This window comes from Marmota flaviventris, chromosome 9 (assembly GCF_047511675.1).
Source record: "Marmota flaviventris isolate mMarFla1 chromosome 9, mMarFla1.hap1, whole genome shotgun sequence".
Lineage (NCBI taxonomy): Eukaryota > Metazoa > Chordata > Mammalia > Rodentia > Sciuridae > Marmota > Marmota flaviventris.
Window position 1 is genome coordinate 45448982 of NC_092506.1, and position 26026 is coordinate 45475007.

Consider the following 26026-nt stretch of genomic DNA (forward strand, 5'->3'; position numbering starts at 1 on the left):
TATAATATATATATAATATAATGAGAAATTTATATACCTTGGCCATCAAAAGAACCTACTAATTGACTGTTATCTACCACTAGTCAATAATCAATTAGTTGATATACCCTAAATACTGTGGATACTTGGGAGCAGAGATCATAACCACCTAACCACACTACAGCAAACACAGTAGTAGTTTGCTGAACAAATGACCCAGAAGATAGTCTAAGCTACACATGTGATATTTCAAGAGACACAAAATCAACTATTTGAATTTATATAAATTGGTATAATATTTACAGAGTTGAATGTATCATCTCACTTAAATTTTTTACATCATAAAATTATATTTCTATTTTTTATGATATATATGGTCTTAAAAATTCATACTTAATAAATATCATAAATAGATTAATGAGTTAATGAAGCACTATAAGTGAATGTGCTGGTACCAAAACAGAAGAAAGCACAGGATGAAATTTCAGTACTAGAAAAAATACTTCTGTTTTGTGAAAAGAGTTGTTATACATCTTCTACTAAAGTTAAAGGCAATTCTTACATATATGACATTTTTCAAAAGTGTAACTTACACCTGTAAAGACTGGGTCTCATTAGAATACAGCCATAAGGGATTCATAAAGAGGAAAAATCTCTTCACTATTTGTTCTTTCTAATATTGAGACAATTGAATTAAATGATAGGTCTCCATTTTTTTAAATTTCTTTACAGATCAGATAAGAACACACTCAAAATGTAAAATATACAATCTTCTATTTTCTGTTTTATAAAACAATGGAACATTAAAAGGCTTTAGAATTCCAGATCCTTTTGAATATTCCAAAGTGTATTTGCACTCTTCTTGAGAAGGGTCTCCTCTTGAGAATTCAACTTAACCTTCACAATATCTGAGATGCCATTCCGCCCCAAGATACAAGGGATACTGAGAAAGATTTCTTCCTTTATTCCATATAAGCCCTGAAAGACAAGGTTAGATTATTGATTACTAACCTAATATAGGAAAGCAACTTTATAAGAGATTATGACACTCAACAAGAATTACTCAAAGGGCAGCAGTGACTATCAACAAAACCAAGTTCACTCTTATGTCCTTTGACCATATGGAACTTTAATGACATGAGGCAGAATCCTTTAAAAGGACCAAGAAAGGTACAATTTTCTTTATCCTATACTAGGTCATCTTTATGTCCAAAGAGAAGGATGCTGTGCTGTCCTTCATGAGGTCATTTTATTTAATGAATGAGCAGCCTATGTTGGTACATAGGATATGAGCTAACATTCTGGCAAGACAGGGGCCTTCCAAGGCTAGGCACAAAATGGGTGGGGGCGGAGAGGAATGAGAAGACTGAAGCAGAAAGTGACTGGGAAGGCTCTGCTTTTATCTTTTCAGGAAAGGGCACCAGTAAGTTTGTACAACAGATGATACAGGTGGCATCTCAAGCCTCCATAGGTGAAGCCCTTGATGGAGCCTACAGGTAATTTTATAGGACTAGCAGACCTGTCGCCACCCTGACAACTACAATGAATATATTCCTGCCCTTCTGCACCATTAACCACCATCTCTTCCTATGCTTACTTAGAACCTCCCATGATAGATAGGGCCATGAAACAGATGCAGTCTCACAACACTGCTCTATCCTGGGTCCATGGCACCTCTAGTCAGTGGCTGCAATGTTCCTTCTACTCCTGCAACCAAAGCCAAAGCTACTGAAGCAGCTAGGCAACCCACACATGTACCTGGCATTCAAACTAGCCTCTGCCACCTTTATATTACCCACCAGACATACCCCTGGAAGGTAAGAAGACCCAGTAGACTAGACCCTCTCACATCTCTCTGCCCCCAACCGTCACCTCTCCTCTCTCGGAGCTGGGGCTGTGTTTATGGAAGATGATGGGAAAGCCTTATTCTTCCATAGGTCTAACAATGAACAACTGTTAGGAACTCCATCAAGGGAAGGACAGGTCCATTGCCTCTGAAGCAGTGCCTCCTAGCTGCCTAATCTAGCTTAGAGTCCATGGGCACTATTCAGCCATGCTACCCTTTCTGAGGTCTTTCTCAGGAGCACATGGTATACCCCTTGTTCCTGTTTTGTTCTGGTAGCTTCTCCCTACAGAGGAACCCTGGCTACCTTCTCTAATGCTCCCTCATTTTGGTAGCCTCTTTACACCCAACCTCATGAGCTCCATCAGATCATCCAACTGTCATCCCTGAGGGCCCCTGGCCACCAGGCCCTCTCACATTTCCCCCTACTCTTGTCTGTGCCTAGCTATGGAAGGCTACTGTCCTGCCAGACTGCCAGCCCACATTCCATTCAGCCAGGTTCCGGTCATAGTCACACTTGCCTTTCCTTCCCTTGATCATTCTGTTGACTCCTGTGATTTTTGGAGCTTTCATATGAGCTCCCAGAGTTTGGGTGCCATTAGGGTCAAAGGCCTCTGCTTTATATAATGTATTCATGTGTATACAGATCACATTCAAGGACAAAGGTACTGAATTTGTCTGTGATCCTTCAGAATAAGGTCAAACCCTCCCCCCCCCCATCTCTCTCTCCATCTCTCCCACCCATCTTCCTTTCCCCCTAGGTCTATGTATCTGTCTCTCCCATTCCTTTCACACTCCATAAGTAAAACTCAAACCTAGATGAATTTAGCTATCTGCTTTCTCCATTTGTGCATTCCAGTCACTGGAAATAACTATAAAAGATGATCTTTAATTTACATTACAAATTTAATATTACAAGTTAATGCTCACCAACCTCAAATAAGCATATTCCTTAGCTGGGTGCAGTGGTGCACACCAGTAATTGCAGCAACTCAGGAGGCTGAGACAGGAGGATCATGAGTTCAAAACCAACTTCAGCAATTTAGTGAGGCCCTACCTAAGCAACTTAGACCCTGTCTCAAAATAAAATACATATATAAAAACTACCCTGAGAGTAATTCTGTGGTTTTTGAAAACAGGTATTTGTTTATTTTTGAGTTGGGGTCTTACTATGTTACATAGGCTGGTTTTCCAACTCCTGGGCCCAAGAGAATCAGCCTCCCAAGTAGCTGGAATTATAGTCATGTATTGCCCATGACTTTTTAAAAATCAAATTGTATTTCCTATTATTCCCTAAGATTATTTCAGATATTCTCAACTCTGACTTCGTTGAGCCTTTCCTAATCAGAATTTTTGTCTCCTTTTACTAAAGAGGTAGAAATCATTAAATGCTTCCAACAACAAACTTATAAATGTACATGCATCAGACCTATCCCCTCCTTGCTACCTCCTATTACAACAGCTAGCTTCCCTCTTCCCTTCTAGGGCTAAAACCCTCACCAATGCTCTGGTCACCCCAGACCCCTCTGCTTACTACTTCTATCTTTGACCTCTCTCTTGGTCTTTACCTGATCTTTATCATCAGCACCTTATCTTTAAAAACAAACCAACTCCACCTGTAATCCCTGTGGCTCCTTTTCTGAGACAGGAGGATCACAAGTTCAAAGCCAGCCTCAGCAATTTAGTGAGGCCCTAAGCAATTCAACGAGACCCTGTCTCTAAATAAAATATAAAAAAGGAGCCGGGTATGGTGGTACATGTCTGTAATCCTAGCAGCTCAGGACGCTGAGGCAAGAGGATCGTGAGTTCAAAGCCAGCCTCAGGAAAAAAAAAAAAAAAGCAAGGTGCTGAGCAACTCAGTGAGACCCCGACTCTAAATAAAATACAAAATAGGGCTGGGGATGTGGCTTAGGGGTCGAGTGCCCCTGAGTTCAATCCCTAGTATCCAAAAAGAAAGAAACTGGTTAAGCACCCCTGGGTTCAATCCCTAGTACCAATAAATAAATAGATTATAGATAGATAAAAGAACTGGGGATGTAACACAGTACCCCTAGGATCAGTTCCCAGTGCCAAAACAAACAAACTTCTTTTACCCTTAATTTCTTCTCTACTTACTGCTCTCTCTCTCTCCTTACCTTCATTGCCAAACACCTCAAAACAGCTCCCATGGCTCTCAACTAGCAGTGATTTTTTCTGACCAGGGGACATTTAATAATATCTGAAGTTGTTTGTTTTTTGTTTTGGTGCTGGGTATGGAACTCAGGACCTCACACATACTAAGCATGTGTTCTACCACTAAGCTATCCCTGCAACCCCTGGAGACAGTTTTGATTTTCACAACTAGTAAAGGAGATATGCTACTGGTATCAAAATGGGGAGAAGATTCCTGCCATGATGGATTGTGAAAAAGAAAATGAATAAACAAATGGGAACATAAATAAATGGGTTGCTGCTAACATCTCACATTGCACAGAACAGACTCCCAGAATGAAAAATTATCTGGCCCAAATGTCAACAATGCCAAGACTGAATAAACCCTGGTGTCTTCCAATCAGGCCTTCATCCCAAGTACTACTTCATGAAACAGCTCCTGCTAAGACTTTCAATGACCTCTATTTATCTTGCCAGAATTTTTAATCTTCTTTTTATAAAACTTCACTACATCTATCAACAACAGAAGAAGAATCTTTCCATCTTAGAGTATGCTCTTTTCCCTTGGTTACCTTGATTCTATGTTCTCTTGGTTTCATTTTCTGTTTACCACTTCTTAGACATTTCTGTAGTCTCACACTACAAACTCAGCTGTTAATACTGGAATTTCTCAAGACTCAATCTCTTTCTTCTTCTTCTTTTTTTTTTTTTAAATATCTTTATTTTACTTATTTCTTTTTTTTTTTATGTGGTGCTGAGGATCGAACCCAGGGCCTTGCACATGCTAAGCGAGCGCTCTACCAGTGAGCCATATCCTCAGCCCAATCTTTCTTCTTATTTATATATGTCATTCAAATTGTCAGCATCAAGCAGGGCATGATGGTGCACCCATCTCAGGTACTCAGGAGCCTAAGGCAGGAGGATTAGGAATTCAAGACCAGTAGGGCAACATAGCAAGACCCCTGTCTCAAAGAAAAATAAAATTCACAGCTTCAGTTACCATATATAAGGGATATCTATATCTTCATCTGTCTAACACCTCTTCCTTTTTTTTCATTGACCAAAACTCTCTTTTCCTTTTGGGAACTGCCTTCCTCCCGACAGGTATCCCATGAGTGGGTATATAATTCCAGAAAGTCCAATTATCTGGAAATTAATATAGGCAAAAAGAGGACTAGATTACAGGCTCTAAAGCCACAGTTACTGGGAGCTATTTTTATCATGGAAAAAGCCACATAAGACTGAAGCCAATAAAGTTAAAGGATGAGTCAAGAAAATGGAAAGAAAAGACAGCTCTGTAACACAGTTTTTGAGCACCTGAATCAGGCCTCCTTAGCATTTCAGCTACATGACCCAACATATTTTCTTTTTCATTTGTGCTACTTTGAGCTGCTTTTTTAACCAAAAGATTCTAATAACATGATATTAAAGGCTCCTCAAATTCAACTTGTCTAAACTGCAAACACCATCTTCAAGCCTAGTCCTCTGAATACTCCCTTCTTGGTGAGCAATATCAATGCTCATTGTGTAAAACACAAACCTAAGAATGACCTTTCTGTATTACCAAGTCTTATGAATTTCACATCTCAAATTTGCCCACTTCTCTTCATCTCTACTACTTCCATTCTATCTATTCTAGAATACAGCATAGCCTCTTAACAAGTTTCCCAATATCTATTCTTATCTTCTTTAAATCTGTTCTCTCCATCAGAGCAACACCAATGTTTTTTAAATAAAAATTTCTAGGCCCTTGCACTGCATTGCTCTTAAAGTGAAGACTCAAAACTTTTTTTTTTTGGTTGTAGTTGACACAATACCTTTATTTAATTTATTTATTTATTTATATGTGGTGCTGAGGATCAAACCCAGGGCCTCACATGTGCTAGGTGAGCACTCTACCACGAAGCCACAACCCCAGCCCCTCAAACTCTTTATATAAGGCTTTTGGTAGCCTGACCCTGCTGGTTTCTCCAGCCTCACCACGTACTTTTCCCCTTGCTCCCCACACTTCAGTAACTGAACTTCTTTTCAAACCCTCAAGTTCCTTCTACTTACATCTACCTCAGATCTTCTGTGTAAGTTTTCCTCCTGCTTGGAATAATAAGTCTAGCCTTCCAAATAAATTCTGGCTCATTATTAGAATTAGGTCACATTTTATTAGCTTAGGAAGGTCTTTCCTAACTACTAACCATGCCCCTTCACCAGAGTAGTTAAAACTTCTTTGGTATATTCTTAGCACTTTGTAGCTTTTCAATATAACACTTATCACAATTTGTTATTATATGTTTATTTTTATAACATAGCAATAATACAATAATAACAATATGTTATTTTATGTGTACATTCTGTCATTACACTCAGGTAGGTTGCAGTCTTTGTCTTTTTCATTCATCATTATATTCTCAACATCTTGTACAATGCCTGGAATATAATGTAGACTCAATAAATATTTAATGAAATAACGATAAATGAATTTTTAACTTAAGCCTACCTTAACCATAGTGGAAACTGGATGCACTCTCCTAAGATTCTTCAAAATTGATCCTGCCAGATCTGTCACAGACAGTCCAATAGCCCAGGAGGTATACCCCTTTAGCTTAAGGACCTCATAGGCACTGCAGTTGTAGAAAGGAAGGAAATCAAATTCATAAGAAATCAATTCAGAGAACACGTAATATCCTTTAAGCATCCATTTTGAGGGACTATACATATCAAGTCCACTCTAAAAACTTTCTTAGAGGTTTCTAGAAATTATTCATATATTAGAATATTGCAAAATATAATATTCTCATAAAATTTCACTATCTGCTTTAAGAATCAATTCACCATTCTTTTATTATGAAGGCAAAATAGTAGGATATATGTGCCACAATTTTTAAATATTTTTATATTGTTACTTAAATAGCCAAACAAAGAATCTGGTCAGCTTGAAAGAATCTGATCCTTTAAAACTGTTACTGGTATACCAATGAAACTTTATATAGTTGTAAACCAAGTATACATATTTTTCCCAAGACTATATCCTTAAATCAACACTAAACAGATCATGGAAAAATGTTCATAATATATTTTCAAAATAACACAGTCCTCGGGCTAGAGTTGTGGCTCAGTGGTAGAACATTTGCCTGGCATGTGTGAGGCCCTGGGTTTGATCCTCAGCACCACAAATAAATAAATGAATAAATAAAAGTAAAAGATCCATTGACAACTAAAAAATATTTTTTAAAAAATAACACAGTCTTTTGGGGCTGGGGTTATGGCTCAGCGGTAAAGCACTTGCCTCGCATGTGCGAAGCCCTGCCAGCACCATATAAAAATAGATAAACAAAATAAAGGGGGCTGGGGATGTGGCTCAGGCAGTGGCGCACTTGCCTGGCATGCGCGGGGCGCTGGGTTCGATCCTCAGCACCACATAAAAGTAAAATAAAGATGTTGTGTCTACCGAAAACTAAAAAATATTAAAAAATTCTCTTTCTCTCTCTCTAACAAAAATTTAAAAATACAGGTATTTTGTCTAACTACAACTAAAAAATAAATATTGAAAAAAATAGGGCTGGGGATGTGGCTCAAGCGGTAGTGCGCTCGCCTGGCATGCGTGCGGCCCGGGTTCGATCCTCAGCACCACATACAAACAAGATGTTGTGTCCGCCGAAAACTAAAAAATAAATATTTAAAAATTCTCTCTCTCTCTCTCTCTCTCTAAAAAAATAAATAAATAAAAGAAAAAAATAACAGTCTTTTAAACATTAATACTTTTTTATCTCTTATGAAAAACAAATTTTTAGGGGTTGGGGTTGCGGCTCAGGGGTGGAGTGCCCACCTAGCACATGTGAAGCTCTGGGTTTGATCCTCAGTACCACATTAAAAATAAATAAACCAAAGTATTGTGTCCAACTATAGCTAAAAAAAAAAAAAATTTTTTTTAATTTTATCAAAACTTTAGAATAGTATCAATGCACCAAGTTATTAATAATGATTATTTTTAAATGAAAGGTTTACAGGTGAGCCTTCTCTATACTTTTCCAAATTTTCTGCAATAAACATGTATTATATTTTTGCTTTGCCTCCAACAGTGGTCTCAGGTTTGGACCGACAAACTCACAGAACAAAGAGGATTCAACTTAGCACTAAATTTAATTAGCTTTAAGAAATGATTCAGGAAACACAATATACAGCATCATCATTTATATCAGAAGATCCTATTGTTGAGAGCCACAGCCGAAGGGGCCCGAGCCAGCTGCCAGCAATCCAGCTGCCGGCTGATGATTGGCTCACAGCGGCCCCAGCAACATCTAGCTGATTGGCTCCTCGCCCCAGCAACATCTAGCTGATTGGCTCCTCTGCGGTGATGCTCATTGGACTGTTTCCCTGCCCTTTCAGACCACGGAGCTGCTCATTGGGGGACTTTTTGGCTCTGCCCACGTGACCCAGCCAATCGGCCTCAAGAGCAGGAGGATTGTGGGAGGTGAAAAGAAGCTGGTGGGGGAGAGAGAGGCTTGTGGATAGCCGGTGGTGGCAGTTGAGGCTCTGAGGGGTTTTCCTGAGGAGCTGTGTGGTTTGGTGTGTGGTTCTAAAAATAAAGTTAGTTTCTTTTGACAAGTGGCTCCTGATTGTGCCCAGCCAGACTGCGGCATCCTATAACCACTCAGGAAGTTTTAAAGGACTGCACATAATACACATGGTTGTATAAAGCTGGTGTATATACAGACCACATGCCTATTGTGTTGTCTTGTGCTTTTACTATCAATCCAAAACCAGGGCCTCTATTAGAGACCATGCTGATTCATGTCAAAAGCATTTTTAGGCCCTCCGTTCAATATGACTAAGACTCTGTAGGGTAAGTAAAAGGAAAGGGATAGAGGTTTTGCCTAGTAATTGGTTGGATAATTGCCTACTGTCTATGAATTAAAATGAACAAAGTAATGCACTAGATAACTGGGGACAAATCCAGACCAGTGAGATCTGGATGACAGCTATCTTTCAGGAATAACTAAGATCGGTTCAAAGAAAGAAGAAAATTGATAAAGAAAATATAATGCTTTTGTTGCTGTTAATCATATTGATGAAAACAAAACTGTTGATGCAAATACAAAAGATTGAAACATGACTCCTGACTCTCACCCTACATAAAACTCAACTAAAAATGGATCAAAGACCTGAATTTAAAACCTGAAACCATGAAATTACTAGAAAAAACAGAGGAAACATTTTTAAGATACTGGTATAGGCAATGGCTTTGAGGATATGAACCCAACGCACAGGAAACAAAAATTAAAAATAAACAAATGGGACTGTATTTTTAAAAGTTTATATAGCAAAAAAAAAAAAAATCAACAAAGTAAAAACACAACCTACAGAATGGGAGAAACTATCCATCTAACAAAGGACTAATACCTGGAATATATTACTCAAAATGCTGAACAACAACAAAAAAAAACAAGTAATCAATTAAAAATGAGCAAATGATCTGACACTATCAAAAGAAGAAATACAAACCAGGTGTGGTGACATACAACTGTAATCCCAGAGACATGGGAGGCTGAGGCAGGGAAATTACAAGTTCAAGGCCAGCCTCAGCAACTTAGTGAGGCATATCTCAAAATTAAAAATGTAAAGGACTGGGGATGTAACTCATTGGTAAAATGTCCCTGGTTTGATCCCCAGTACTCCCCCCCTCCACCCCCTGCCAAATGAGGAGGCAAAGTAGAAATATATGGGGAAAAACTGCTCAGTATTACTAGCCATCAGTGCAACACAAATCAAAACAACAATGAGATATCATTTCACTCCAGTCAGAATGGCTATTATCCATCAATCAATAAATAACAAATGCTGGCAAGGATGAACAGAAAAAGGAAATCTCATACACTGTTGGTAGGAATGTAAATTATGGAAAACAGCATTAAACATACTCAAAAAACTAAAAACAGATCTACCACATGATTCATATATCCCACTTCTGGGTGTATATCCAAAGGAAATTAAATCAGCATACAAAAGAAATTCTGCACACCATATTTATTGTGGCATTATTTACAACAGCTAAGATAGGGAATCTACCTAAGTGCCCATCAATGGATGACTGATAAAGAAAATAAAGACTATTATTCAGCCATAAAGAAGATTGTAGTCCTGTCATTTGCAGCAAAATGTATAGTACTAGAGGACATGATATTAAGTGAAATAAGGCAGACACAGAACAATCAGAACCATGTTTTCTTTCACATATGAAAGATGAAAAAAAAAGGGGGTCAATCTGACTGTAGAATAATGATTACTAGAGGTTGAAAGAGGGGAAGATAGATAAAGGGACGATGAATTTGATCAGTGCATGCCATATGCATGTACTAAAATATCACATTGAACCCCATTAACATGTAGTAATACATTAAAATCAAAAATTTAAAAAAACATAAAAATTTAGATTATATATTTTAAAATTGATAGAGAAAATAGCTCTTAATAGTTTAAGAGCAAGGGGAAAGAGAATAAAAGAACAAGTAGTATCAAGGCTGGTATTTTAAGACCAAAACCAATCTATATTATAAACTGAATGCTCTATTAGGACAGAAAGAAACATCTATTAAATCATGATGTCTCTCCCCTGCCATTTTGGGTTAGGACTGGCAAATCAGAGACTAATAATGTAATTTAAAATAAATAAATAAATAAAAGCTTTTAGACAAATACAATCCTGAGGATTTTTTTTTTCCTGATACCAGGAATTGAACCCAGGGGCACTTAACCTCTGAGCCACATCCCCAACCATTTTTTTTTTAAATTTTTTTTAGAGATAGGGTCTCACTGAGTTCCTTAGGGCCTCACTAAATTGCTGAGACTGGCTTTGAACTTGCAGTCCTCCTGCCTCAGCCTCCAGAGCTGCTGGGATTACAGGTGAGCGCCACCACACCTGGCTCTGAGGATTGTTTATAAGTACAGATTCTTTTCAAAATGGTCAAGAAGCAAGTAATTTAATTTTGGACATGGCAAGTTGAGAACATTAACTGAATGAGATCTGATCTGTAAAGTGTTGCACTACTTGATATTCAAATCACACAGAACTTCAGTAGGAAATGTGAATTTAATCATTGTTACCTTACAGAAACAATGTTTCAGCCAGGCATGGTGGCACAGGCCTGTAATCCCATCAGTTTGGGAGGCTGAGGCAGGAGAACTGAGCATTCAAAGCGAGCCTCAGCAATTTAGCGAGGCTCTTCTCAGTGAGACCCTGTCTGTAAATAAAATACAAAAAGTGGCTGGGGATGTGCTCAGTGGTTAAGGGCATCTGGGTTCACTCCCCAGTAAAAAATAAATAAATAGAAAAGAAACAATGTTTCAAACTAAAAAGGGACTAGCATTCTTCGTAGTATAATTATTAGGGAATGGAAAGATGAAAAGTCCAACACTGTGACATCTCTATGGAAAGTAAATGGCTGTTTCATAACACTTGGTTAAAACATGTTTCTTAGTGGCTGAAGTCTAGTTATGACTCCAGGCCACATAGATTCCTGAATTTACTGGGAAATGGTCTTCAATGGTCCTTACTACTGAAAATATCCAATAAAGGGACCTTGTTGAAAATTATAGGAAACAATACTATAAAACTAATGTTTTGTTTGCTAGACATTAATTTAATCTCTCATTCAAAGCTATGTGGTTTACCAGAGTTTGCAGATTCCCTTAAAGAAATTAAAGAAAATTAAACATATCAGTAATGACTACCAAAGTGAAAAGATATTAGGGAAGTTGATCCAAAACTTCTGATTAATGTAATCAACTATGGAAAAATTTGGCCAGAAGCCAGACATAGTGGTACATGTAATCCCAGCTATTTAGGAGGCTGAGACAGGAGAATTCCAGCCTGGGCAACTTAGTGAGACTCTGTCTCAAAATAAAATTTAAAAATAAATAAATAAATAAAAAGGGCTGGGGCTGGGCACGGTGGCACATGCCTGTAATCCCAGCAGCTCAGGAGTTGCTTAGTGCTTCACTGTTGCTGAAGCTGGCTTTGAATTTGTGATCCTCCTAATCTCAGCCTCCCAAACCTTTGGGATTACAGGCGTGCACCACCATGCCTAGCTGTGAAATTTATTAATGTTGATTATTATATTAAAAAACTGAATGAGTACTGTTACCTTTCAACAACTTGTTTATGGATTGTTTTCCATTGTTCCTTGTCTGAGTCCGTTCCTAAGTCAGGTTGCAGAGATTTCAGAGGAACACCAGCAACATTCACTCCACTCCACAAGGGCACTAAAAAAAATGTATTTCAGAATAAATTCTTCTGGCCAATATTGCATGAGTTATTTTAGTTAAGTGTTTTTTTTTTAAGTTAAATTACAATCTTACACCATATATTAAAAAATACATTTCAAATAGACAAAAGAGGGAATTAAAAGAAATAACATTATAAAGTGTTAGAGAAAATATAGTAGAATTGGTAACTGTGTGGGAGAGGAGGCATTTTTAAGCAATATACAAAATGCAGATTCCACAAAAAATAAGGACCAATAAGAAAGATACAATATTATAAGAAATTAGAGGGAAAAGAATAACAAATTAACACTTTTCAATAGTAACAAAGAACTAAGGGGGAATAACTGCCAATCCAGAATCTCATATCCAGTTAAACCATCATTCTGGAATGAGGTAAAACCCAAACACCTTAATATAAACAACACTGACAGGACAGGACACAGTTCAGGAAGAAAAATAAAAATCAGAGGAAGGAGTTAGATGCTGGACATAAAGCAATAAAATAGTAAAAAGAACTAAGGGGGAATAACTGCCAATCCAGAATCTCATATCCAGTTAAACCATCATTCTGGAATGAGGTAAAACCCAAACACCTTAATATAAACAACACTGACAGGACAGGACACAGTTCAGAAAGAAAAATAAAAATCAGAGGAAGGAGTTAGATGCAGGACATAAAGCAATAAAAATCAGCAAATGTACATAAATTAAACCAAACATTGATTATTCAAAAAATAATAATTATAACTAGTTTAGAGGATACAAAAGTAGGATGGAACCAGATAAGAAATTAATAACTACATATATAAAGAAAGATGGTAATCAAACCTAAAGCTTTCCAAGGTTTTTGTATTGTTACAAAGAAAATACCCTAATTGTACACTTTAAAAAATTGTTTTGGTGGGCTGGGGTTGTAGATTAGTGGCAGAGCACTAGCCTAGCATGCATGAGGCACTGGGTTCAATCCTCAGCACCACATAAAAATAAACAAGTAAAATAAAGGCATTCTATCCATCCACAACTACCAAAAAAAATTTTTTTTTAAATTTGTTTTACGGGAGGTTTTTTTTTTTTTTTAAACATTTATTTTTTAATTGTAGTTGGACACAATACCTTTATTTTTGTTTGTTTATTTTTCCCCAGACCCCTACAGCTGGGGTTTTGGCTCAGTGGTAGACAGCTTGCCTGGCAGGTGTGAGGTTCAATTCTCAGCACCACATGTAAATAAATAAATAAAATAAAGGTCCATTGACAACCCCCTCCCAAATTAATTAATTAAATAAAAATTTGTTTTAAATTTGAAAATCACTCCAAATAGAATACTAACTATATTGAAATTAATGCCAGTCAAAAACATTTTTCTAAAAATAAAATTATGGAGACCAGCAAGGTAGAGGGAACTGTGACCACGCACAGAGCAGGCCCAGCGGCCTGCTGAGGGGCAGAGCCGCCCCCCACCCCCCGCGCCTGCCAGGTAGGTGGAACGGTGACCACCAACGGAAAAGGCCCAGTGGCCCAAGGCGGGACAGAGCTTCCAATCACTCCTGCAAGGTAGGCGGGCCTGCGACCCACCGGCAGAAGAGGAGCAGCAGCCTGCTGAGAGGCTGAGCCGCCCCCTCCCCCTGCGCCGGCAAAGTAGAGGGAACTGTGACCACGCACAGAGCAGGCCCAGCGGCCTGCTGAGGGGCAGAGCCGCCCCCCATCCCCCGCGCCAGCCAGGTAAGTGGAAAGGTGACCACCGACAGAAAAGGCCCAGTGGCACGCGGCGGGACAGAGCTTCCAATCACTCCTGCAAGGTAGGCGGGCCTGCAACCCACTGGCAGAAGAGGAGCAGCGGCCTGCTGGGAGGCAGAGCCGCCCCCTCCCCCTGCGCCGGCAAGGTAGAGGGAACTGTGACCACGCACAGAGCAGGCCCAGCGGCCTGCTGAGGGGCAGAGCCGTCCCACACCCCCCGCGCCTGCCAGGTAGGGGAACTGTGACCACCGACAGAAAAGGCCAAGTGGCCCACGGCGAGACAGAGCTTCCAATCACTTCTGCAAGGTAGGCGGGCCTGAGACCCACCGGCAGAAGAGGAGCAGCGGCCTGCTGAGAGGCTGAGCCGCCCCCTCCCCCTGCGCCGGCAAAGTAGAGGGAACTGTGACCACGCACAGAGCAGGCCCAGCGGCCTGCTGAGGGGCAGAGCCGCCCCACACCCCCCGCGCCTGCCAGGTAGGGGAACTGTGACCACTGACAGAAAAGGCCCAGTGGCCCGCGGCGGGACAGAGCTTCCAATCACTCCTGCAAGGTAGGCGGGCCTGCGACCCACCGGCAGAAGAGGAGCAGCGGCCTGCTGAGAGGCAGAGCCGCCCCCTCCCCCCCGCTCCTGCAAGGTAGTCGGAACTGTGACCACCATCAGAACAGGCCAGACCTGCAACCGAGAGACAGAACAGGCCCAGTGGCCTGAGGAAGGGTAGAGCCGCCCCCGCCCCCGCGCCTGCAAGGTAGGCAGAACTGCGACCACTGACAGAACAAGCCTAGCGGCCCGCAGAGGGACAGAGCCGCCGCCTGCGCCTGCAAGGTCGGCGGACCTGCTACCGACCGGCAGAGCAGGCCCAGCGGCCTCCCGGCGTGGTAGGCACATTGCCCCAATTGGAGGAGGGGCAGAGCTGCCGCCCGCGCCTGCGAGGGAGACTTTGCAACTATACAAGACCAATATAAATATATAGGGGGAAAATTCAATAGCACAACAGTTTCACCAAATAGAAAGGAACGCGAACAGTATGAAGAGACAAGGAAAGAAAGGACCACAAGCAATGCAGGTCAACTCAACGTTAGAAGAGGTAATAGCTGCAGCAGATGGAATGTCAGATAAAGAATTCAGGATATACATGCTTCAGATGATCTGGAGTCTCAAGGAAGACATCAGACAGCAAAATCAGACAATGAAAGATCACTTCAACAATGAATTACATAAACAAATCCAAGAAGTAAAAGATCAACTATACAGGGAAATAGAGGTTATAAAAAACAAACAAACAGAAATCCTAGAAATGCAGGAAGCAATAAGCCAACTTAAAAACTCAATTGAGAATACTACCAGCAGAGTAGAACACTTAGAAGACAGAACATCAGACAATGAAGATAAAGTATTTTAACTTGAAAAGAACATAGACAGCTCAGCAAGACTGTTAAGAAACCATGAGCAGAACATCCAAGAAATATGGGATAACATCAAGAGACCAAATTTAAGAGTCATTGGGATACAGGAGGGGACAGAGTTTCAAACCAAAGGAATGAGCAACCTATTCAATGAAATAATACGAGAAAACTTCCCAGACTTGAAGAATGAGACAGAACCCCAAATCCTAGAAGCCTACAGGACGCCGAATGTGCAAAATCATAAGAGACCCACACCTAGACACATTATAATGAAGATGCCCAACATACAGAATAAGGAGAGAATTTTAAAAGCTACAAGAGAAAGGAAGCAGATCACATTTAGGGGTAAGCCAATCAGGATAACAGCTGATCTTTCAACACAGACTCTGAAAGCTAGAAGATCCTGGAATAACATATTTCAAACACTGAAAGAAAATGGGTTCCAACCAAGAATTGTGTTTCCAGGGAAATTAAGCTTCAGGATGGAAGATGAAATTAAAACCTTCCACGATAAACAAAAGTTAAAAGAATTTGCAGCTAGAAAACCATCTCTTCAAAACATCCTTGGCAAAATATTACAGGAAGAGAAAATGGAAAATAACAATGAAAACCAACAGTGGGAGGTAGGACACTAAAGGGGGGAAAATAATCAAAGAGGAAAACAAACTATGTTTAGTAACATAAATAAAAAAAATATGGCTGGAACAACAACCCATATCTCAATAATAACCCTAAATGTTAATGGCTTAAACTCACCAATCAAGAGACACAGGCTAGTAGAATGGATCACAAAACAAGACCCAACAATATGCTGCCTACAGGAGACGCATTTGATAGGAAAAGACATACATAGGCTGAAGGTGAAAGGTTGGGAAAAATCATATCACTCATATGGACTTCGGAAACAAGCAGGAGTATCCATACTCATATCAAATAAAATAGATTTCAAGCCAAAGTTAATCAAAAGGGATAAAGAGGGACACTACATACTGCTCAAGGGAACCATACACCAACAAGACATAACAATCATAAATATATATGCCCCAAACAATGGTGCAGCTATGTTCATCAAACAAACTCTTCTCAAGTTCAAGAGTCTAATAGACCACCATACAATAATCATGGGAGACTTCAACACACCTCTATCACCACTGGACAGATCTTCCAAACAAAAGTTGAATAAGGAAACTATAGAACTCAATAACACAATTAATAACCTAGACTTAATTGACATATATAGAATATACCACCCAACATCAAGCAGTTACACTTTTTTCTCAGCAGCACATGGATCCTTCTCAAAAATAGATCATATATTATGTCACAGGGAAACTCTTAGACAATATAAAGGAGTAGAGATAATACCATGCATCCTATCTGATCATAATGGAATGGAACTGAAAATCAACGATAAAAGAAGGAAGGAAAAAGAATACATCACTTGGAGAATGAACAATAGGTTACTGAATGATCAATGGGTTATAGAAGACATCAAGGAGGAAATTAAAAAATTCTTAGAGATTAATGAAAACACAGACACAACATATCGGAATCTATGGGACACATTGAAAGCAGTTCTAAGAGGAAAATTCATTGCTTGGAGTTCATTCCTTAAAAAAAGAAAAAACCAACAAATAAATGATCTCATACTTCATCTCAAAATCCTAGAAAAAGAAGAGCAAAACAACAGCAAAAGAAGTAGAAGGCAAGAAATAATTAAAATCAGAGCTGAAATTAATGAAATCGAAACAAAAGAAACAATTGAAAAAATTGACAAAACTAAAAGTTGGTTCTTTGAAAAAATAAACAAAATCGACAGACCCTTAGCCATGCTAGCGAAGAGAAGAAGAGAGAGAACTCAAATTACTAACATACGGGATGAAAGAGGCAATATCACAACAGACACTTCAGAAATACAGAAGATAATCAAAAATTATTTTGAATCCTTATACTCCAATAAATTAGAAGATAGTGAAGGCACAGATAAATTTCTTGAGTCATATGATCTGCCCAGATTGAGTCAGGAGGATATAGACAACCTAAACAGACCAATATCAATTGAGGAAATAGAAGAAACCATCAAAAGACTACCAACTAAGAAAAGCCCAGGACCGGATGGGTATACAGCAGAGTTTTACAAAACCTTTAAAGAGGAACTAATACCAATACTTTTCAAGCTACTTCGGGAAATAGAAAAAGAGGGAGAACTTCCAAATTCATTCTACGAGGCCAACATCACCCTGATACCTAAACCAGACAAAGACACTTCAAAGAAAGAAAACTACAGACCAATATCTCTAATGAACCTAGATGCAAAAATCCTCAATAAAATTCTGGCCACTCGGATACAAAAACATATCAAAAAAATTGTGCACCATGATCAAGTAGGATTCATCCCTGGGATGCAAGGCTGGTTCAATATAAGGAAATCAATAAATGTTATTCACCACATCAATAGACTTAAAAATAAGAACCATATAATCATCTCGAGAGATGCGGAAAAAGCATTCGACAAAGTACAGCATCCCTTTATGTTCAAAACTCTAGAAAAACTAGGGATAACAGGAACATACCTCAATATTGTAAAAGCAATCTATGCTAAGCCTCAGGCTAGCATCATTCTAAATGGAGAAAAATTGAAGGCATTCCCTCTAAAATCTGGAACAAGACAGGGATGCCCTCTCTCACCACTTCTGTTCAACATAGTTCTCGAAACACTGGCCAGAGCAATTAGACAGACGAAAGAAATTAAAGGCATAAAAATAGGAAAAGAAGAACTTAAATTATCACTATTTGCAGATGACATGATTCTATACCTAGCAGACCCAAAAGGGTCTACAAAGAAACTATTAGAGCTAATAAATGAATTCAGCAAAGTGGCAGGATATAAAATCAACACGCATAAATCAAAGGCATTCCTGTATATCAGCGACAAATCCTCTGAAATGGAAATGAGGACAACCACTCCATTCACAATATCTTCAAAAAAAATAAAATACTTGGGAATCAACCTAACAAAAGAGGTGAAAGACTTATACAATGAAAACTACAGAACCCTAAAGAGAGAAATAGAAGAAGATCTTAGAAGATGGAAAAATATACCCTGTTCATGGATAGGCAGAATTAACATTATCAAAATGGTGATATTACCAAAAGTTCTCTATAGGTTTAATGCAATGCCAATCAAAATCCCAACGGCATTTCTTGTAGAAATAGAGAAAGCAATCATGAAATTCATATGGAAAAATAAAAGACCCAGAATAGCAAAAACAATGCTAAGCAGGAAGTGTGAATCAGGCGGTATAGCGATACCAGACTTCAAACTATACTACAGAGCAATAGTAACAAAAACAGCATGGTACTGGTACCAAAACAGGCGGGTGGACCAATGGTACAGAATAGAGGACACAGAAACCAATCCACAAAACTACAACTACCTTATATTTGATAAAGGGGCTAAAAGCATGCAATGGAGGAAGGATAGCATCTTCAACAAATGGTGCTGGGAAAACTGGAAATCCATATGCAACAAAATGAAACTGAATCCCTTTCTCTCGCCATGCACAAAAGTGAATTCAAAATGGATCAAGGAGCTTGATATCAAATCAGAGACACACCGTCTGATAGAAGAAAAAGTTGGCTACGATCTACATACTGTGGGGTTGGGCTCCAAATTCCTCAATAGGACACCCATAGCACAAAAGTTAATAACTAGAATCAACAAATGGGACTTACTCAAACTAAAAAGTTTTTTCTCAGCAAAAGATACAATAAGAGAGGTAAATAGAGAGCCTACATCCTGGGAACAAATCTTTACTCCTCACACTTCAGATAGAGCCCTAATATCCAGAGTATACAAAGAACTCAAAAAATTAGACAATAAGAGAACAAACAACCCAATCAACAAATGGGCCAAGGACCTGAACAGACACTTCTCAGAGGAGGACATACAATCAATCAACAAGTACATGAAAAAATGCTCACCATCTCTAGCAGTCAGAGAAATGCAAATCAAAACCACCCTAAGATACCATCTCACTCCAGTTAGATTGGCAGCCATTATGAAGTCAAACAACAACAAGTGCTGGCGAGGATGTGGGGAAAAGGGTACACTTGTACATTGCTGGTGGGACTGCAAATTGGTGCAGCCAATTTGGAAAGCAGTATGGAGATTTCTTGGAAAGCTGGGAATGGAGCCACCATTTGACCCAGCTATTCCCCTAAAGACCTAAAAAGAGCATGCTACAGGGACACTGCTACATCGATGTTCATAGCAGCACAATTCACAATAGCTAGACTGTGGAACCAACCTAGATGCCCTTCAATGGATGAATGGATAAAAAAAATGTGGCATTTATACACAATGGAGTATTACTCTGCATTAAAAAATGACAAAATCATAGAATTTACAGGGAAATGGATGGCATTAGAGCAGATTATGCTAAGTGAAGCTAGCCAATCCCTAAAAAACAAATGCCAAATGTTTTCTTTGATATAAGGAGAGTAACTAAGAACAGAGTAGGGTCGAAGAGCATGAGAAGAAGATTAACATTAAGCAGGGATGAGAGGTGGGAGGGAAAGGGAGAGAGAAGGGAAAATGCATGGAAATGGAAGGAGACCCTCAGAGTTATACAAAAGTACATACAAGAGGAAGTGAGGGGAAGGGGAAAAATAATACAAGGGGGACAAACGAATGTCAGTAGAGGGGGCAGAGAGAGAAGAGGGGAGGGGAGGGGAGGGGAGGGGGGATAGTAGAGGATAGGAAAGGCAGCAGAATACAACAGACACTAGTATGGCAATATGTAAATCAATGGATGTGCAACTGATGTGATTCTGCAATCTGTATATGGGGTAAAAATGGGAGCTCATAACCCACTTGAATCAAATTGTGAAATATGATATATCAAGAACTATGTAATGTTTTGAACAGCCAACAATAAAAAATTAAAAAAATAATAATAAAATAAAATTATGGAATATTAAGTGTGAGATATTAAGATATTTCTGATAAAACTATCTTTTAATGGCCTCTTCAGGAAGAAGAGCTGAGTTATGAGTTAGAATAATAAACACAGGCAACAGAGTCAGATTAAGGAATTGGACTAAGAAGTATCTGTCCAACTCAAATAAAAACTATTTATTATAATTCTTGGAGTATAAAGAAAAGAGAACACTTTTTTTTTTTTTTTTTGAGATAGGGTTTCACTATATTGTCCAAGCTAGCATCAAAGGATTTTTCTGCTCAGCCTCCCAGGTGGTTGGAACTAGGTACATTAAATATTTTGACTAAACAACTGAATGAACAAATGATCCCTGTTTTCAGTAGGTTCACTGTAATTTTGAAAAAAACAGATTTATACATATGATACAATTAGAGAATAGTGTAAGAAGTACAATGTTGTAACTATGTATCAGAGATTAAAGGTTTAAATTCAGAAGAGAGGTTGGTGGTGCCTTAATAGTTAAAGTCAATATTGTTTCAATTATATGAAAAATCCAGAATAAACAAATCTATAGAGGCAGAAAGCAGACTGGTGGTTGCCTGGGGCTGGGGGTAAGAACAAGGGCTTCTTTTCCTAATAATGAAAATATTCTGCAATTATATTATAGTGATGGCTATGTAACTCTGCAAATATACTAATTATCAGTGAATTGTACATCTTTAATGAGTAAATTTTATAATATGTGAATTATATCTTAATAAAGATGTTGAAAAGTCACAATAAATTAAAATGCTCCAGAGAAGACAAATATTCAGATTGATTTTAAAAACCGCTATATATTTCATGTGTAAGATATAGAAAATGACAAACCCCAAAATAGTGTGGCCTGGGAAGAGGAAGTGAGGAAGAAGGCCAAACATCCATAACATTGATCCTTCCCCAAGACAAGCCCTGGGAAGGAGATATCCATCAAGCCTAAAATGGCAGTCTTTTGGAAGAAGCCAAAATCCTTCCACAAATAAATTCTTTCCCAGTGATAGTACAATGGGACCCTGAAGGGGAAAAGATAAGCACTGAACACTGACCCAGTAAAACAAGTTTGCCCAGTAAAAACAAGTTTCAAACTCTCATAACCTGTTTCCTGAGTGCCCAAACTGACACACACTGTCAATAATAAAGTCACCTCTCAGTGTAGCATATATAAGCACAGATTCTTCCTTTAGCCAGGGGCTCATTTTCCATCAGGAAAGTGTGTCTGTCCACCAGATGATGATTCCACTGCTGAATAAAAGGCATAGCTGATCCACGAAGTCTGCCCCCATCCCAGTTATTTGTACTTTCATTATGGAGCTGAAACCATTTTGGTTATTTTTGCTTACATCAAAAAGACTATTTTGTGAGCAGTAAAACAACAAAACAAAATATGGAAAGAAAAGGAACATGAAAAAGATGGCTGACTGGAGGAACACAATGCTTGCCCCCATGCTACCCACACTCAAAGGACAACAAAGGAATAAACAACTATATTCTGAGCATATGTGGGGAGCACTGGAGTACAGCAAAGAGTGCTGGAGCACACAGACTCAGGATCAGGACATAAAATAGGAACAAGATGATCTACTTCTGCAGCTATGTTTCCCTAGTCATGAATAGCTCAGAACCAAGAGAGACTTCCTCTGGAGTGAAAAAGGCAAACAAGAGGCACCTAAGGACACCCACAATCTTTGCTGTTGGAGAATCCTGTAGTCTCACAATCCCTGAACCCAGTGGAGAGAGCTGCCTGTGGCGGACAAAATTCACTGTTCTTTCAAAGGAGCCCAACATTGCCACCTCCAGCCCCTACCCTCACCCCTGGAACCAAGGCTACTGCTGTATGGTGTCATTTTAAGACTAGAGCCATGATACAGGACATCTTGCACTGGGAGCCATAGTTCATCATATCATCCCATCCTCAAGGCTCCAGTGCCACTGTACTATGCTCACACTGGTAGGTATAGCACCCCGACTCCAGATGTACAGAATCTAGGCCCCGAAAAATAGCTATGTTCCCTGTATTAGAGCCCAGACAGCCCCTCATACCCTTGATCTTGTAGTGATCTCATTCCCAGTGCAGACTAAGCCACAGGCCACCTGGTAGAGACCAGTTAGCCTCCAACCCAGCCCCTCAAATGGAGGTCATTCTTGAACAGCCCTTGTCTACACACACTGTATAGTGCCCCTGCCCCCATCCCTAGTGGGGAGGCCACACTCAACTTAGATAGCTGCAGACTCCTGCTGCCTTGGCCACCAAGGCACTCATAGGCATCAATGATATTGATTAGAGTTGAAGAAACTGTTCAGAAACTATACACCCTACCCAACTGACATATTAGCAATCCCTGGGACATATTAGGAAAGGTAAAAATATTTCCCAAGAAAAGTCACTCCATAAAATCTAAAAAGATGACCACTCTACCAGATGTATAGATATCAGTGCAGGGACACTCTACCAGATGTATAGATAACAGTGCAGGGACACAATAAACATGAAAAAACACAAGGAAACATGACACTGCCAAAGAATCACAATAACTCTCAGTAACTAACCCCAGAGAAAGGAAAATTCACTAATTACTTGGAAAGAAATTCAGAATAATGATCCTAAGGGAAAATCAGTAAGAAGAAACAGGCAATTCAATGAAATGAGGAAAATAATTTATGATCTGAAAGAAAGTTCAACCAGAAGATAAATATCATTAAAAGAGAGAGAAAGATAGAGAGAATTTTTTTTATTTAGTTATACTTTGGCACAATACCTTTATTTTGTTTATTTTTATGTGGTGCTGAGGATCAAACCCTGCGCTTCGCGCGTGCTAGACAAGCACTCTACCACTGAGCCACAACCCCAGCCCCAGAGAGAGAATTTTAAAAACTGCAAGAGGAAATTATTAAGTTATATGTAATTCCCCACTAAGCTAATAGCAGATTTCTTAGAAGAAATTTTTCAGGTCAATAGAGAATGGAATAATATATTCAGAAGGCTAAAAGAGAAAAACTGTAAGCCAAGAACATTTTATCTATCAAAGCTCTTCTTCAGAAATAAAAAAGATAAAAAATCTTTCCCATAATAAGCAACAGATGAGGGAACTCATCACCTCTAGACTAGTCTTACAAGAAATGCTGAAGGACTTGCTTCTACTAGTAATAACAATTACTATCATGAAAATATAAAACTCACTTGTAGAGGTAAATTCATGATCAGATTCAGAATATGCCATTACTGTAATGGTGATACACAAACTTTCAAATCTCTAACTAGGAAGATTAAAAATCAAAATGAACAATGATGGGCTGGGGATGTGGCTCAAGCGGTAGTGCGCTCCCCTGGCATGTGTGCGGCCCGGGTTCGATCCTCAGCACCACATACAAACAAAGATGTTGTGTCTGCCGAAATCTAAAAAATTAATATTAAAATTCTCTCTCTCTCTCTCTCTCTTTAAAAAAATGAACAATGATAACCATAACTACAAAATGTTAAAGAAAACATATAAAGAAGGAAATCGAGGTAATGAAATATAAATTAGTATATCCATTATGGAAAACTACCTGGAGGTGCCTCAAAAAATTAAAATTATAATTGGCATACAGTCCAGCAATCCCACTACTGGGCCTATAGTATATCCAAAAGAAATGAATCACAAGCATACTCAAGAAATAGCTTGACTGTAACGGATATCGACACAGGGACACAACAATAAACTTATGTTTATTGCAGTACTACTTACAGTAGCCAAGATTTGGAAATATCCAAGAACTGATGAATAGATTTTTTAAAAATGGAAGATACACATGGATACACACACTAGAATAGTATTCACTCCCAAAAAAAGATGAGATTCTAGGATGGGGTCATAGCTAGTAATCCATGCTTACCTGGCATGTGTGAGGTACTGGGTTCAATTCTCAGCACCACAAATAAATAAATAAAAGTCCATCAACAACTAAAAAAATGGCTTTTTTTAAAAAATAAGATTCTGTCATTTTCAAAATCATGGATGGAACTAGAGGACATAACAATAAGCAAAATCAGCCAGACACAGGAAGACAAAAGCAGTATTATTTCACTTAGATGTGGAATCTAAAAATGTTAACAGCATAGAAGAATACAACAGTTATTACCAGAGACTGGAAAGGAGAAAAGGAAAAGGAGGTTCATGGGTACAAAGTTATGATAGGATTAAGTACTAGTGCTCTATTGAACATTGAGGCAACTATAGTTAACAATAATGTACTGTCAATTCCAATAGCCAAAAAAAAAGTTTTGGAATGCTATCATCACAAAGAAATTACAAATTTATAGGTGATATATAATGCTAATTATCCTGATTTGATCATTACATAATTAATATTTATCAATTCATCACATTGTACCCTCTAAATATGTATAATTGTTATTTCAACTAAACATTTTTTTAAAAAGTAAAATAAAGAAATAGAAAAAGATACACCAGGAAAATAGCAATAAAATAAAGGTTATGCAACTATATAAACATCAGAAAAACAGATTTTGAAAAAAATAAGCATTATTAAAGATAATAAAGATAGTCATAGAATAACAATAGATTTATACCTACCACTAGAATCACCATGTTCTCCAATAATCCAACCATGGCAGCTTGTGGGATGGACACCCAATTTTTCTCCAATGAGGTAACGGAAACGGGCAGAGTCTAGATTGCATCCACTTCCAATTACACGACTTGCAGGTAAACCACTTATCTTCCAGACCACATATGTCAAGATATCCACTGGGGAGAACAATTCATGTTAGAGAAAGAATCATAGTAACTTCTTTTTTTAAAGATATTTTTTAAGTTATACATTGACACAATATCTTTATTTTGTTTATTTATTTTTATGTGATGCTGAGAATCAAACCCAGGGTCTCTCACGTGTGAGGCAAGCGCTCTACCACTGAGCCACAACCCCAGCCCCTAGTAACTTCTTTTTACAATTTGCTTTTCTGGATAGAGAGATACATTATCTTGGAGTCAAATACAGAGTCATTAGAGTTCAATGTGAAGAAATTTAACAAGATATAGTTTTTAAAATGTTAAATTGTTTTCTACAAGAATTTTAAAATGCAAAAATCCTCTTTTGAGATACCAAATATGTATGTCTGCACATCTAATAATCAGTATATCTAGCTGGGAAGAGTAAGCAACTCAGTGAGACCCTATCTCTAAATAAAATACAAAATAGGGCTGGGATGTGGCTCAGTGGTCAAGTGCCCTTAAGTTCAACCCTGGTACCCCCAACAAAAATATTGTGAGGCACACAAAGAAACACAGGAGAAATGAATAACCTACAGAAACTATCCCAGAGGAAATCCAGACAAAGATTTACTTGGCAAATACTTTAAATGACTATTTAAAATATGCTTAAAGGGCTAAAGGAATGCATGTTTAAAGATCTAAAGGGAAAAAATCCAAGGAAACATGAGAACATTTTCTCACCAAATAGAGAATATCAATAAGGAGAAATTATGAAAAGGAAAAGGAACAAATGAAAATTCACAAGAACAGCTCAACAGCAGAATGAAAAATCAAAATAAAGAATCAGTGACTCAAAGATGGGTAAACTGAAATATTACAGTCTGAAAAACAGAAAGGAAAAAGAACAAAGAACCAAAATTGCACAATATTGTGAACATACTATATGCCATTGAATTGTACAC

General features: G+C 38.5%; 1 protein-coding gene across 4 annotated transcripts in view; it reads right to left on the reverse strand.

Moving 5' to 3' along the window:
- Positions 1 to 303: 303 nt before the first annotated feature.
- The window catches only part of LOC114098188 (L-lactate dehydrogenase C chain), a 42656-nt gene continuing 16933 nt past the window's right edge, over positions 304 to 26026 (reverse strand). For all 4 annotated transcript variants that reach the window (XM_027942303.2, XM_071616347.1, XM_071616348.1 and 1 more), the window contains exons 5-8: positions 24924 to 25097; positions 12109 to 12226; positions 6465 to 6588; positions 304 to 957 (exon numbers count right to left, since the gene is read on the reverse strand). In XM_027942303.2, the coding sequence (XP_027798104.1) occupies positions 793 to 957; positions 6465 to 6588; positions 12109 to 12226; positions 24924 to 25097 (581 nt within the window). In that variant the 3' untranslated portion in view covers positions 304 to 792. The remainder of the gene's footprint in view (positions 958 to 6464; positions 6589 to 12108; positions 12227 to 24923; positions 25098 to 26026) is intronic.